The sequence below is a fragment of the Gigantopelta aegis genome, chromosome 12 (assembly GCF_016097555.1).
Source record: "Gigantopelta aegis isolate Gae_Host chromosome 12, Gae_host_genome, whole genome shotgun sequence".
NCBI lineage: Eukaryota > Metazoa > Mollusca > Gastropoda > Neomphalida > Peltospiridae > Gigantopelta > Gigantopelta aegis.
The window spans coordinates 47,297,684-47,314,830 of NC_054710.1; the positions used below are offsets into that span (position 1 = coordinate 47,297,684).

The 17,147-nt window shown below is 36.1% G+C and overlaps 1 protein-coding gene across 1 annotated transcript in view; it reads left to right on the top strand.

The window, feature by feature from the left end:
- LOC121386111 (ABC transporter G family member 20-like) overlaps positions 1-17,147 on the top strand; it is a gene marked incomplete at its 5' end in the record, with an annotated part of 52,845 nt that overhangs the window by 20,261 nt on the left and 15,437 nt on the right. Inside the window, 6 exons of the mRNA XM_041516909.1 lie at positions 2,210-2,306; positions 3,428-3,536; positions 5,846-6,008; positions 9,500-9,603; positions 11,863-11,936; positions 16,881-16,996. Coding sequence (XP_041372843.1) covers positions 2,210-2,306; positions 3,428-3,536; positions 5,846-6,008; positions 9,500-9,603; positions 11,863-11,936; positions 16,881-16,996 — 663 coding nt within the window. The remainder of the gene's footprint in view (positions 1-2,209; positions 2,307-3,427; positions 3,537-5,845; positions 6,009-9,499; positions 9,604-11,862; positions 11,937-16,880; positions 16,997-17,147) is intronic.

The window sequence follows — 17,147 nt, forward strand, 5'->3', positions numbered from 1 at the left end:
GGACCACTGGCGGGGATCGATCCCAAACCGACTGTGTGCGCTTTACCACTGGGCTACGTCCCCACAGTTTAGTTTCTTTTGTTTAACGACACCACTAGAGCACAGTGATTAATTAGATGTCAAACATTCGGTAATCCGGAAACCCACTACATTTTTCCTAATGCAACAAGGGATCATGTTCATGCAGTATGGTTTGACTTCTTTTAACTTAGTTTTAAAATTTCCTTAATGAAGTCTGAACAGGCGAAAATTTGAATTAAAGAGAGATACATGACTTTTAAAGGAGGCTTCTGACTTTTTCTTTATAATATATATACATGTATATATATATATATATATATATATATATATATATATTATTATTCTTTAATTATTATTATTATTTTTTTTAATAAATAATATTAAAAGACTCAAAGAAGGGGACATTACAACTTCTGGAAAACGTTCTGTAAATAGTTTACAGGATAAAATTTTGGTCCATTTCGGTGTTTGTGCGATCCATTTCGGTCTGATTCGGTCCTTTTCGGTGTTTCATCGGTCATTTTAGTCCTTTTTGGTCCTTTTAGGTCTTTTGTCGGACCGTTGAAAAAGCATTAGAAGAACAAATGTTGTTTTTGTTCAAGTAATCTTTAAGGATTTTAATAATTTTAGTTTTAATGACTACCGTGAAATCCTTCATTCCCTAACCCACTACCAACTTAGGTCGGGCTGCTGGTGCTTCCTTGCACTTGCCAGCACTGGTGGTCCCCTCTCCCACCCACCCCAACCCTGTTCCTGTCCTGACGGGGGTGCGCTACAACAGCTTGTTCTGAATGTGCACGTAAACCCTCTGACCTGATCTGACCTCACTTGACCTGATCCTTCATTACCAAAAGGTAGTATGATAAATGTGTATTCTATGTACACATATAATATATTTTCGTTGTGTTCTCTGCAAAGTTTTAAAATATACTTACCTTAATTTATGTATTGTATTATACTCCCCCCTTCCCCCACTGCTCCTTACACTGGTTTTACATAATTATATAAATAATATTTTCATATACATATACTTACTATTTGTGACACCCAATAGCCGATGTGTATTTTTGTGCTGAGGTGTTGTTAAACATTCATTCATTCATTCGTTACGTTCTTAAACTCGTGGTCAACAAGTGTAACATTCTCTTTGAGAATGGCCAATACAGCACAAATCCCCTTGTTTTCTTCGAGATACAATTGAAATTTTGAGTAAAAGTCAGTATCTATCTGTGATATTTGTATTTTTGCACAGTTCTTTACACTGTGTTTTTATTTAAATCTTGAATTTTTATATTGATGTTGATCATCTCTTTATTTGTTTGCATTACCATACAATGTAGTTTGACACCCAATAGCCGATGTATTTTTCATGCTGGGGTGTCGTTAAACATTCATTCATTCATTCTTGTTTATAATAACAATATATCTGTACATCCAGTGTGTTTGTGATGAGGTACTGATGTTCATAGACATGGTGACATATAAGGACAAATGATAATATACACATGTTGCACTCATTTCCATGAAACAAAGATTGAGGGGAGTGATTAATTGCTCCCCTAACTAAGATAGTGGGGAGCCATTTAAGATATTACCGTATTGATACCATATAAATTCACATGCTAAAGGGAGCAGGGAACATTTTGTTGTCCAAATTTTGATTAGCGACATTTTTCATCGATCGAAAATTGATTAGCAACTACTGTTTAGGCTAATGTTTTAAAATAGAAACCTTCATAGCAAATCTTGATGCGATACTGAACAACATTTTCCCTAGGGAGCTAAAAATGACTCTCCTTGAATGAGACTGAGGTGACTGATGGGCAGGGGTAGTGATATTGTAGATCTAGTGGTGGTGTTTTATCTTTTAGAAGAAGTTTGTTTTGTTTAACGACACCACTAGAGCACATTGATTAATTAATCATCGGTGATTGGATATCAAACATTTGGTCATCAGAGGAAACCCGCTACATTTTTTCATTAGCAGCAAGAAATCTTTTATGTGCCTCATCCCACAGACAGCATAACACATACCACGGCCTTTGACCAGTTGTGGTGTACTGATTGGAATGAGAAAAAACCCAATCAGTTGAATGGATCCACCGAGGTGGTTGGATCTTGTGACGCAAGCACCTCAGGTGAGTGCTCAACCCACTGAGCTAAATCCCATTCTTTTTTTATCTTTCAGAGCTCTCTAATGTCTCCGACGGAAACAACTCCACTCCTTAGTCATTCAGCACAGGAAGGCAGTTACCAACAGCAACAGACCAACGTCAAGTTTGTAGGTGTGTGGAAGACCAGAATTGTGATGCGTTCTTTAGAACTTGGGATTGGCAACAGAAATATTTTGGAATTATTTAAATTCCACCCAGAATTAATTTTGATGTTTTAAAACATTTTTATTTCTATACATAGTTTTAAAATATACTTACCTTGATTTTTGTATTGTATTCTATTGTATGTTTCCCACATCTCTTTACACTGGGTTTTACATAATTATACAATTTATATAAATACAATTTTAATGGAAATTTTCATATTGATGTACTTACCTTTATTTGACACCCAATAGCCGATCTCTATTTCTGTGCTGGGATGTTGTCAAACGTATACATTCTATGTTTTAGAAGTAGTGAATCTCATATGAAGAGCATTTGTTTGGCAAAATAAGTTGTGAACATAACTTGTGGAAAAAATGGAAGAAGAAACATAAATCATTCGGGATTGGAGTGCTCATGCATCTTGTCTGTAAATCACCTGAACGCTCTCCACTTGGTGAAGTCGTGTTCACAATTTGGAACTTGTAAATTCACAACATTCACGAGCATCAAATAAACAGCATTATTTACCAGGACAGATCTACAGTGAAACCCCTGTAACCTGGACACTCTTAACCGGAATTCACTCAACACCTGAAGTTTTTCAGCGTCCCTTTTTAAATATCAATAAAGAAAAAAAATACCTCTGTAAACCAGACACCCCTTAAAGTGGACATTTTACTTGGTCCCGTCTAGTGTCTGGTTTAGAGGGGCGTCACTGTATTTGGTATACAAAATGTGATGGAATCGTTTCAGTTCCATTCTAAAAATGTTTTAAGATAGTGATGCGATGTTGTTTTAAAGATCTCTGAAAGATCTTAAAAGCAGAATGTTCAAATTCGTGGAGGGTTTCACATACAAATCATTAGTTTATTGTAGGCAATATATTTAATTCCACGGAATTCTTGTTTTAAAATACATTGATGGATTCAACTGTGAGTGTCGGCGAATCTGTGTGTGATATGCAAGATATTTAATTCTGTGAATTCCTGTTTTAAAATACATTGAGCTGAACATTGATGGATTCAACTGTGAGTTTCAGCGAATCTATCTGTAGTAGACAATATATTTAATTTCTGTTTTTACAGATCCTGGGGTTGATGTGGTCAGTCCATGTCTTTGTACCTGTCTTCCCCGGTGTCGGAATATTGTAGCAGTCTTTGTGAAGAACATCACAATACTCAAACGAAATATAGGGTTCGTTCATATTGAAATATTTGTATTGTAAAAAATTAAAAATGATATTGATGTACATGTACCGGGTACTTACCATATGGTGCGCTTACTGGAACGAGAAATAGGCCAATGGGCCCACCAATGGGAATCGATCCCAGACCGGTCCGTGCATCAGATGAGCGCTTTACCACTCCGCCACACTCAGTCTTAGTAAACAAATAAGAGTTCAGTCAAAACTATGCTCGTAACACATTATATGCAGATTATAACACAGTCTTTATGGATTTTCTGTTGTTTGTCCAGAGTTCTCCATATTCACCATACAAAACATGTGATATGGTTTTGCAGGGCTAAAAATTTGCATGAATCTTCGAATCCAATTTGCGCCAGGATTCGCGCAAGCATAAAACATCCGAATCTATTTGGATTCGCATGAAATATTTCCACAAATTTATTAAATTGAATAATCAGTGAGTAAAATGTTACAGAATTTAAAAAAACACAAAAAAACCCAAACAATTGTCTGGTTATCAAGCTTTAGTTGAAACTGGCTTCAAAAGCATAGCATACATTGGAATCTGTGCATGTTCGAAACATAGAGGTTTATTGAGAATAGTCTGGCCTGGAGCCAAGCGGTGGTTGGTCCAATTCTATGAACCAAATTGCCAATGAAGAGAACCAAACGGAACATAATAACAATAGACAGTAATTAGTAAACAGTAATTTACTGTGCCAAATTTAGTAATTACATCAAACATTTTTATGTTAATTCGCTGATATTATGTTCCTAACCTTGAATTACGTGCTCGTTTTAATCAGTAAATCTTTTTGTCGGTAGCGGAAATGTACTTCAGTAATATCCATAAAACCATTGATCCAATGCGCAAAATACATCGGCAAAAGTATCCCACGTGCTGTTTACGAATAAGCAATCTTCGAAAAGTAACCTGGGCTGCTTTCAGTCAGACCGAGAGGGAAACCGTCTGCTAGACACTTCACAGTAAACCAAATGGCCACATTGGGAACCAGTCAATTAGTTCGCAAACGTTAGCTGGCTGAACTTGAGGCTGGTAAGACACCTAAAAAAACTGACTGTAAAGAAAAATGAAACCAACAACTAAAAAAACTGTTAGTAAAAAAAAACATGTTTTTTTTTGTTGTTTTTTTGCTTTAAACTTGAATATACTGTTACTGACAAATTGGTTATTCTTTCCAGTGAATACTACTGGTTGTTTTATATACACTAATCCAGATACAGTTAGTAGGATATGACACAGAATTCTATATACTAACACTGTTGATCATTTTTAGCCCTGTTTTGGCTGATGCTTTGCACACATTCAGAATAGAGGCTGCCAATTTACACCATTGTGAATTCCTAACTCACATTTATCTCTGTCAATGGTATCTAGTGACCCCTAGTGCAGTATTCTCTCTATATTTAATGTAAACAAACCTACCAGTGTATTGTGTTTGCTGTGTGGAACATAGCCCAGTGGTAGAGCGCTCACCTGATGCGTGGTCAGTCTAGGATCAATGCCCATCAGTTGGCTCATTGGCCTATTTCTCGTTCCAGTCAGTGCACCACGACTGGTATATCAAAGGCCATGGTATGTTCTATCTGTACAATGGTGCATTTATAAAAGATCCCATGCTACTAATGGAAAAATGTAGTGGGTTTCCTCTCTAAGACTACATGTCAGAATTTCCAAATGGTTGATATCCAATAGATGATGATTGATAAGTCAATGTGCTCTAGTAGTGTTGTTAAACATGACACACTTTTTTATTTTGTTTGCCATGATTAACGAATCTGTTATAATGTATGTGATATTCATAACAGATTTTGAATTGCTGTTAAATTCATGTGGAAAAATATATATTATTAACCATATGGTTAAATATATCTTGGTACATATCAAAGTGATACGTCCCACTAGAACGCCAAGTGGGACGTAACACGATGTCATCATCTATTGGTGCACTACAAACTTACAGGAACATGAAACGAGTTGAGTGATTTAAATTAAAATTGATTATGGGTAATAAATAGGATATTAAACTTGCAACCATTTCATATCATATTTATATTCCTTGTGAAATAATTTTCATTGTTACTCGATAATTTTAAGCTTTTGACAACTGAAAATTATTTCACTCGGGACATAAACATGATACGAAATGGAAACTCGTTTAATATCCTATAAATATGAACTAGTATACATTGTACATCCACCACCATGCACTACCCAAAACATTTTCATTTGTTGTCATAAAACTTATATTTGACCAAAAATACAACTGTACATAGCCTCTTAATTATTTTTCAGATTTTTACTTTTCGAGTTTATCTTGCCATCCATTCAGATTATGCTGTTTTGCCTGTGTATAGGTCGTGACCCCATCAATTTGCATGTGGGTATTGTCAACCATGACACCGGGGTGTTGGGGAAGATGTTTCTGTCAAACCTGGACAACGATTCGATTCATCAGGTATATATTACACGGATGACATTTCAGGGGGGTTTTGTGGGGTGGGGTGGGTCTACCTCCAGGCCTCTGAAAATTACAAAAGCGATCGTTTTGTTCGCGTGTCACTCACACAAATCTAATTTAATGTAACCTATTTTCCGTTTGTGCGTTAAATTTAGCACATTATTTAGATGGATATAACGGGTTACGCAAAAATAAAAAAGGATTACCTGAATTTAATTTTTGAGTAACCCATAAATGGCTTACGTAAATATTCAATAATTATCAGAGGCCTGTGGCTCAGTTGTTAGAGTGCTCGCCTGACATGCTTCATTGAGGGAAATCTGTCAGTACTCTGATGCTGCTGTATGGAACAGCTTGCCCATTGATGTCAAAAGGTCTGTAATAGTAGTAGTGATAGTAGTGGTAGTAGTAGTAGTGGTGGTAGTGGTTGTAATAGTAGTAGTAGTAGTTGTAGTAGTAGTAGTGGTGGTGGTTGTGGTGGTAGTAGTAGTGGTGGTGGTGGTGGTGGTGGTAGGAGGAGTATTAGTAGGAGTAGTAATTAGTAGTAGTAGTAATTAGTAGTAGTAGTAGTTGTAGTAGTAGTAGTAATAGAAGTAGGAGTATTAGTAGTAGTAGTAGTTGTAGTAGTAATATAAGTAGTAGTAGTAGTTGTAGTAGTAATATAAGTAGTAGTAGTTGTAGTAGTAGTAGGAGTAGGAGGAGGAGTATTAGTAGTAGTAGGAGGAGGAGTATTAGTAGTAGTAGGAGTAGTAATAGAAGTAGTAGTTGTAGTTGTAGTAGTAGTTGTTGTAGTAGGAGGAGGAGTAGTATTAGTAGTAGTAGGAGGAGGAGTATTAGTAGTTATAGTAGTAGTAGTAGTAGTAGTAGTAGTAGTAGTAGTAGTAGTAGTAATAGAAGTAGTAGTAGTAGTAGTAGTAGTAGTAGTAGTAATAGAAGTAGTAGTAGTAGTAGTAATAGAAGTAGTAGTAGTAGTAGTAGTAGTAGTAGTAGTAGTAGTAGTAATAGAAGTAGTAGTAGTAGTAGTAGTAGTAATAGAAGTAGTGGTAGTAATAGAAGTAGTAGTAGTAGTAGTAGGAGGAGGAGTATTAGTAGTAGTAGTGGTAGGAGTAGTAGTAGGAGTAGAAGTAGTAGTAGGAGGAGTATTAGTATTAGTAGTGGTAGTAGTAGTAGTGGTAGTAGTAGTAATAGAAGTAGTAGTAATAGAAGTAGTAGTAATAGAAGTAGTAGTAGTAGTAGTAGTGGTGGTAGTAGTACTAGTAATAGAAGTAGTAGTAGTACTAGTAGTAGTAGTAGTAGTAGTAGTAATAGTAGTAGTAGTAGTAGTAGTAATAGAAGTAGTAGTAGTAGTAGTAGTAATAGAAGTAGTAGTAGGAGGAGTATTAGTAGTAGTAGTAGTGGTAGTAGTAGTAGTAGTAGTGGTAGTAGTAGTAGTAGTGATAGTAGTAGTAGTAGTAGTAGTGATAGTAGTAGTAGTAGTAGTAGTGATAGTAGTAGTAGTAGTAGTAGTAGTAATAGAAGTAGTAGTAGTAGTAGTGATGGTAGTAGTAGTAGTAGTGATGGTAGTAGTAGTAGTAGTAGTAGTAATAGAAGTAGTAGTAGTGGTAGTAGTAGTAGTAGTAGTAGTAGTGGTAGTAGTAGTGGTAGTAGTAATAGAAGTAGTAGTAGTAGTGGTAGTAGTAGTAGTAGTAGTAGTAGTAGTAGTAGTAATAGAAATAGTAGTAGTGGTAGTAGTAGTGGTAGTAGTAGTAGTAGTAGTAGTAGTGATAGTAGTAGTAGTAGTAGTAGTAGTAGAAGTAGTAGAAAACCACTTCAGAGAAGCCATTTTCCAGTACTTTATACATTTTGTAAATCCACATGTTAATGAGAGCTAAATATTCCTTCTTTGAACTTGTCTGGGGAGTGGTGGGGAGCGAGAGTAATGGCGAGGTCTGCAATTTGATGATAATTTGTATAAGAATTGTTCGTCATTTTTTTGCGAATTTATCAATGTATAACAGTCACAAATTGTATAAAATAAAAAAATTACGAACAATTCTTATTATTAGAAAGAGCACAACTTATTTATATTAGTTAAAACTACATATAATTCATAAATCAGTTTTAAATTGTTAAATAAAACAAACTTTACTTTTTTTACTAGCCCTTAATTAATTTTGTTGAATATACATGTATGTGCATCAATATTATGAATATGTCCCTCTTTACTAAACACCAGTGTTAAAACATCAGTTTTGTGTACCTACCCTAATTTCTTTTGCATTACCTCATGTACAATAATTCATCTCTCACAGAAGTTCGTTTTATACTAGTCTGTATTTGTAATATTTTTAGATTTGCCTTTATATTTACATTGTGCTTAATTTATGCTCAGGAGTATATAATTAGTTTTTACATCGAATATTGTCTAGGAAAGTTTTGATTTCCTTTCATATTCCTTTGTATTTTCATGCAATTAAAATATGTTTCTCAGCCATATGACCATTTTGTTGGGGAATAGCCTGGTATGCGTGGCATGACTGATACCAAATGACAACTTGGCAATTTGTTATCTTTATGTGCATTCTCAGAGCATTCTCAGTGAATACATACATGTAGAGTGGAGAAGGCTGATTTATACTCTACTCTAGTTCAATATTATCATCCTTGGTTTGGCGACAAACATTTCCAAATATTTCTCAAGTCATAATGTTTTATGTGTTATTCGCACCTGCAGAGAAGGTATATGAAATGATCTACTTCTTAAATATGTGAACATCAATTTCTGCTGACCTTCCATGAGCTAACAACATTTCAAGGAAGTCTTGGTGTTGCTTGAGAATATTAAAAACCATAAGTTTTTCATTCTGCATAAAAGCACAGTTGGTATCATAGCCAGTAACGGCAAGCACAGCTGGAATTGCTAGTTGTCTTCCCTACAAACTTGATGATGCTGTTCATATCTACAAGATGCCAATGGACAAGTCTTGGAAATGTCCTTGAATGTTTTTTAAAGTGTAAGAACCCTGATTGTTGGCACTGGGGTAGGAAATGGGGTGGGGGCAAGGGAGGCATGTGCCCCCCACTTTTCAGATATTTTGCTTTATATTTGCTTTATCATGGTGTACAAGTGTGTAAAAATGACAGTGTGCCCCCCACATTTTGGCACCTTCCTACACCACTAGCTCAGTTGGTAGAGCGCACGCCAGAGTTTTGCATTGTGGGATCCATGCTCCGATTTGAGATATTTCCCAACTGACCAGTGCAGCACAAGTGGTATATCAAAAGCCATGGTATGTGCTGTCCTGTCTGTGGGGAACTGCATATAAAAGATCCCTTTCTGCTAATGGAAAAACGTAGTGGGTTGCTTCTGAAGACTACGAGTCAAAAATTACCAAATATTTGATATCAAATAGCCAATGATTAAGTAATCAGTATGATCTAGTGGTGTCGTTAAACAAACAGAATTTGATGCGGATGCACTGTAGTCTCTTGTTTTTCCTCTGTTGCAGATTCCTTATGAAAATCTGTCGGCAGCTCTCGACACCGTACGACAGGGAAACAGCTGGGGTGTCCTAGCAATGGGACAAAACTTCTCTACAGATATTCTACTCCGGTAAGAAGATTGTTTCTGTTTTAATTCACTGTAAATTGTGCATAATAAGATCAGCGGGCTAATTGACAAAACTTTGTTAGCCTTTCTTAAGCACAAGCATACAGGACAGGTCGGGGGGGGGGGGGGGGGGGGTCAGGTAGGGCTACTGAAAATCCTCAAATTCATGGAAAAAACACCTCTGACCTGAAACCTTTCACCAGGTATTTCTATCATTTTATTCACAACATTTGTTATAATCCACGTAACAATGTGTAGAGATTGTTTTGAAACCCTATATATAGCTGTTTTGTAGTAATGCTAATAAGCATGAACATTGTTATCCAGATTCGGACATTTTCGTTTAATTCGGGCAATAATCAGTCTTTAGGCCACTATAAAGTAATCCCTAAATTTTCACTCTGCTTGACCTGAGGAGTTATTTTCATGTTTAGAACATCAGTGTCCAGTCTTCGCCGTGAGAGCAAAATCGAGACGAGCTGTAGATCACTCTCTTGAAATGGTGCTAGGTGACCAATCACATGAAATTTGATATAAAATGACAAGTTTTTTATTGCAGGGTGATCAAAAACTTCTAAAACTGGCGAAGACTGTGAATTGTGTAGAGGTGTAACGATACCATGATATATAGAGGCTATTTCATGGGTTTTTTCGAATACGATTTTCATGTCAACGACTGATATGTGAAAACCATATTTTCACGAATTGCGAAGTAATGAGTGAAAATACGGTTTTCACACATCACGAGTTGACATAAAAATTGTATTCAGAAAAAAACACCTGTATTTATTATATACATATTTCCTAATTTTTTACAATATTTTTTGCTTTTGGGTAATATCTTTCGCTTATCCTATCGAAAACACGTAACATCACAATATATTTCTTCCTATGGAACTTTGCCAGAAAATTTACTCGACCATAGACTTTTAAAAAGAAATTTGAATAAAATTTATCTTTATTAACATTTATTGAACAATACTGCGGTGCAAACATACCTGACAAAGTGATCCTCCATAAACTCCCACAAAAACAAAATGAGTCGAATGCCGTTAAATTCTTACACTTATACTCAGTGACACTCCATTGTGTCATCATTATTTAGCTTCATAATCAGTTCGTTTTAGATATTTTATCGTAATTGCACTTCGTATCCCTTTTTATAGGTACAGTTGTTTAAATTTAAAAAAATTATTTTTCAAATACGATCAGATGCATTGGTAATCATCAAATTTAAATACGAAGAAACGAGACAAATGGAGATAATTTAACCAGATATGACTTTTATGGTTTCCGTAGATCTATATATTTCATTGCTATGTATATGATAAAGTATCATATCACCATACTATGTGTACAATACAATAAATAGACATAACCACATATTATTTATTGCACGAGTTTATAGTGTGTAAGAATATTATATCACGAGACCGCTTAGCAGTCGAGTGGTTTAAATCTTCCGCACTATAAACAAGTGCAATAAATAAAATGCAAAGTGGTATGCTGTTCTGTATTTATTACATACCACATTTCTACATTTCGATTAAAAAAAGTTTTATTAAATAACACAAATTACTTCGTCTGGAAAGTTGGTTGAATTTTATGGAATTGACGGAACACTGAGCATCCTGGCAAGGAACATGACATTGTTGCCTAGGGACATGACATCATTCGGGTAAACACTAATATGCATGCCAGATTTCATATCACACATATGATTAATAAAATATTGTTTTTATTTCACAGTCAGAATTGCCTTTATTACTGTTTTATGATTAAATGGGTTTGTAATAAATTGACTTGTGACAGCCGTATTGCGATACACACAATTCCTGAGAAAAATGTATTTTGAGCCACTATAGCCAACAAGAAACACGTTGGATTTGTAATTAAAATGTCACTCGATGGTAACAAAGCTGTAATTGCCCAAAACTAATTAATATTGCCTAAGAATTAGAGTCAGTGTCTTTGAGTATAGTGATACGTGTTGTATCACAACCCACATGTCGGGATAAGTCATCGCATGACAGCCTACCCGTATTGCTACACCTTTGTAATTGTGTGATGATTTTTTGACAGATTCTCGGATGGCCCCCAGGTATGCCCAAAACTAATTTACATTGTCTAAGAATTAGGGTCAGTGTCTTTGTATATAGCGATACGACATGTATCGCAACCCACATGTCTGGATAAGTTATCGTATAACAACTTACCCGTATCGCTACACCTTTGTAATTGTGTTATGATTTTTTTTGACAGATTCTCGGATGGCCCCCGGGTGGACAATGCTACACTGAATGGCAGCTCCATCCAGGTGTACTTGGACATGACCAGTAAGTGACCGGCCTCTCGAGCCTGGTGTGTATTTCTCATTCCAGCAGTGCACCACGACTGGTATATCAAAGGCCATGGTATATGCTATCCTGTTTGTGGGATGGTGCATAGAAAAGATCCCTTGCTACTAATGGAAAAAATGTAGCGGGTTTCCTCTCTATGTCTGTGTCAAAATGACCATATGTTTGACATCCAGTAGCTGATGATTGATAAATCAGTGTGCTCTAGTGGTTTATTAAACAAAACAAACTTCTTCTTCTTCTCTGGCCTAGTGGGGCAGCATGTAGCTCAGTCGGTAGAATGCTCCCTCGAGGCTGATGCGTCATAGGATCAAATCACCTCAGTGGACCCATTCTCTGATTGTGTTTGTCCCATTCCAGCCAGTGCACCACGACTGCTATATCAGAGGATGTTGTATGTGCTGTCCTGACTGGGAAAGTGCATATAAAAGATTATATTGCTACTAATAGAAAAATGTAGTGTTTTTTTCCTCTAAGACTATATATGTCAGAATTATCAAATGTTTGACATCCAGTAGCCGATGTGGTGTTTTGAAGGGCACTGATCATATTACTATGAGAGGATTTAACCTCTATCATAAGTTTCATGAAACTATGAGAGGATTTAACCTCTATCATAAGTTTCATGAAACAGAAAATAGAGCATCTGGGGGTGTTTCTATCTTGTTAATGAAAACATTCCTCAGAGTATAGTAACATTAACTACAAATTTACAAGCTGTGGCTGTAAAGGTTACGGCTCATGAAACTATAACTCTATGCTCAGTTTATTTACCTCCTCGAAACCATTTTAATTTTAATTCTAATTAACCAGCTCCCTACTCCCTTTATTATTATAGGAGATTTTAATGGTCACCACACTTTGTGGGGATGTGAGGATGTAAATATTAGAGGTAAACAATTGGAAGACTTAATTCTCAAAATGACTTGCTTTTATTTAATGATAAAAGTCATACATATTTTCATTCTGCTAGTGGTTCGTTCACTTCTATAGATTTAACCCTTTGTAGTCCTTCACTTTTTCTTGATTTCTCCTGGAAAGTTGGTTCAGACCTTTGTGGTAGTGACCACTTTCCTATTATTTTGGAGAATAATGGACCACCATCACTTGAAAGGGTTCAAAGGTGGAGGTTGGCGAAGGCAAATTGGGGTCAGTTTCAGCATCTGTGCAGCGCTCGACTGCAACAATATGCCATTACTGATGCTGATGATCCCATGTCTTTGTTCACTTCCATCTTGAAGGACATTGCAGATGAAACTATTCCTAAGACTTCGGAAGTGCCAAAACATTTCAATAAACCATGGTTTAATGATACATGCAAGGATGCATTCAAAGAGCGAAACAGGTTGCTTGAGCGGTTCAAACGTGAACCTACAGCAGACAACCTGGATGCATTTCGTATTGCTAGGTTCAAACGTGAACCTACAGCAGACAACCTGGATGCATTTCGTATTTCGTAAGGCTCGCAGAGAGATTAGACAGAGTAAGAAATCATCTTGGAGAACTTTTGTCTCCAAGTTGAATTCACAAACATCAGTGAAATCTGTCTGGAATAGGATCCGTAAAATCAAAGGTAAAGAATCCAGTAATACAGTTCATCATTTGTCTGTCAGTGACATTGCCAATGCATTGGCAGATAACTTTTCTCATAATTCATCTTCTGCTTTCAGTACAGATGCTTTTACGTCTGTCAGAACTAAAGCTGAAAAGCAGTCCATTAATTTTTCATCTGAAAATGCCGAAGTGTACAACAGGCGTTTCTCTATGGAGGAATTGCAGGATGCTCTTCGTCGAGCCCATGATACTTCAGTAGGACCGGATGAAATTCATTATCAGTTATTATAACATTTACCTGGTAAGGATCCAACCAATCCTACTAGTTATCGCCCTATCGCTTTGACAAGTTGCATTTGTAAAATCATGGAACGCATGATCAATCGTCGACTTGTCTAGTATCTTGAATCTCACAAATTGCTTACTAACGTGCGATGTGGGTTCAGATCTAGACGTAGCACGGTTGATCATCTTGTTAGATTTGAAATGTTTTGTAGGGAAGCTTTCATCCATAATCAGCACTTGGTTTCAGTGTTTTTTGATTTGGAGAAGGCTTATGATACCACGTGGAAGTATGGGATTTTAAACGACCTCAATGGCATGGGCCTTAGAGGTCGCCTTCCTGTTTTTATATCTCAATTTTTAAGAGATAGATCTTTTAAAGTCCGGGTGGGGTCGACTTTGTCCGACATTCAACCACAGGAGATGGGTGTACCTCAAGGTAGTATCCTGTCTGTAACTTTATTTTCTGTGAAAATTAACATCATCACCCAGTGTTTAACACCTGGTATGGATTGCTCGTTATATGTCGATGATTTTCAGATTTGCTATAGATCGTCCAATATGAGTATCATTGAACGTAAGTTGCAGCTTTGTTTGAATAAACAATGGACAACTGACAATGGCTTTAGATTCTCAAAGGCAAAAACAGTTTGTATGCATTTCTGCCAGGAAAGAGGTCCCCTTAGATCCATAGTTGTTTTTGGACAAAAATTCAATTCCAGTTGTGGAGGAGACTAAATTTCTGGGGGTTATATTTGACAGGAAGCTGTCTTTTGTGCCCCATCTTAAATATGTTAAAAAGAAGGGATTAAAAGCTCTCAGTATTTTAAAAGTTATTGGTAATACGGAATGGGGAGCAGACCGCAAGGTTATGCTCCATCTGTATAGATCTCTTGTGAGGTCTAAACTTGATTACTGATGCATTGTGTATGGGTCGGCATGCAAGTCTTACTTGCAGATGTTAGATCCTACACACAACCAGGGACTTAGGCTTTGTCTTGGTGCATTTAGAACAGCTCCTGTAGAGAGCTTGTATGTTGATACACATGAACCTTGTTTGGGTACTAGATGTGCAAAGCTTTCTCTGCAGTACGCTACCAAGATTAAATCTTTACCAAAACATCCAACACATGATGCGGTGTTTGATAACAAATATATGAAGTTGTTTGATGCAAGGCCAAATGCTATCCGTACATTTAGTCTTCGCATTAAGCGTTTTTTGTCGCTTTCCAACATTGATTTAACTGACACTTTGGAAACTCCTTCATATTTTGTTTTACCACCATGGTGTATTACACCACCTAAAATTGTGTTTGATCTGGCGCATTTGAAGAAAGATCGTACAGATGCTGTTGTATATAAACAGTTTTTCTTGGAAATTCAAGACAGGTATCGTGATTACATTCCTGTGTATACAGACGGATCACAGGATGGGAATTCTGTGGCTTGTGCTACAGTTTTTCCATCAGACACAGTATTTTCCACGAGACTGCCTGACTCAGCATCGATCTTTAGTGCTGAAGTTTGGGCAGTTGTTAAAGCCTTGGAAGAAATAAAAGGATTCTAGTGCATCCAAATATATTATGTTTACCCACTCACTTTCGTGTCTCCAAGCTTTACGCAATATGAAGCTGGACCATCCCTCAATTGGGATGGTGATACGAAAGTGTGTCTTTTTATGCATTGCCAATAAAGATATTGTATTTTGTTGGGTTCCCAGCCATGTTGGCATCAGGGGTAATGAAAAGGCAGATTCTGCTGCCAAGTCTGCTTTGGATTTGCCTCTTGCCAGGGTTGGTGTGCCTTATAATGACTTTAAATATAGTATTAACCAATTTATCTTTTCCGCGTGACAACATGATTGGGACGGTGCGGTTGCGAACAAGCTTCATTCTGTCAAGCCAGTCTTGGGAGAGTGGCAGTCCTCCTATAGACAGTGCAGGAAGGATGAAATAGTCTTGTGTCGTGATCGTATCGGTCATACATACATGACCCATTCATTTATCTTGAAGAAAGATCCTCCACCTCAGTGTGAGTACTGTCAGTGTCTTCTGACGGTGCACCACATTTTGATGGAGTGTAAGCATCTTAAAGAAACTCGGAAAGATATATTTGGTCAGAGAAATGTGATGGAATCATTTTGATTCCATCCAGAATTTGTTTTACAATTTTTACGTGATACTGACGTTTACTCTAAATTTTAATTTTATATATCTGTGATATTTATATTTTTTGTACAGTTCTTTACACTGTGTTTATATTTGACTCAGAATTTTTATATTGATGTTGATCATCACTTTATTTGTTTGCATTACCATAGTTTGAGTCTTTGACACCCAATAGCCGATGTATTTTTCGTGCTGGGGTGTCGTTAAACATTCATTCATTCATTCCAATAGCCGATGATTAATAAATCAATGTGCTCTAGTGGTGTTGTTAAAGAAAACATTTTTTTTTTAACCATGGAGTGGTGGTTAAATGTTGACTTTATAATAAAATGATGAAATATCAGCTTTATAGTTTAAATCTATTTTAGTTTAACTTTATATTCTCAATAATGAGGAGGCTGAAATGTGTCATTCCTACTTCTACTTTCACCTAAGTGCTGCAAAGCATCTTACAGAATACTTACGCTAAATGTTCAAAATGTTATCTGAAAACAAGGACGTCAATAAACAATAAAAAAACAAAACTGTAATCATATGATAGACACCAAATAAACAGAGGTTAATATAATAATAATAATAATAATAATATTAATAAAATATTTATTTATAGAAGGTAGCTCAGTTAGTTCTAGACTATTTTCCCCTGAGGCCTTCTTACTAACTATAATAATAATAATCATATTAATTATTAAAAAAACCCACTAACAAAACCATATATGTATGTACATACAGGTACAACCATAAAACATATTAAATAATTATGTAGAAGAGCAATCATGTTTCTAAGAAGTGTATGAAATTTTTTTTTTCTTAAATATATTAAAACTATAGTACATTTTTTAACATCATTAGGTTGTTAATATGTGCTGAGGTGTCACTCAACAGACATTCCTTTCTTTTATTACTTTTCTGTTTGCAGATCAGCAGATCTCTATAATGCTTCAGCAGAAAATTGATGCTGCTTTTCAGAAGTTTGTACACACAATGCTAGAAGGAGCTGGCTTAAATCCACAAATCGCAAGCTTACCCATAAAGGTGGGTTTGGTTTTCGTAAACACTTCCATGATCAACCAGAAAATTACTCCCTTGGGAATTCATTTGTATTTACCATTATACCATATACAGTGAGACCTCTGAAGACTGGACTCTCTGTCAACTGGAATTCCCTCAAAACCAGACATTTTAC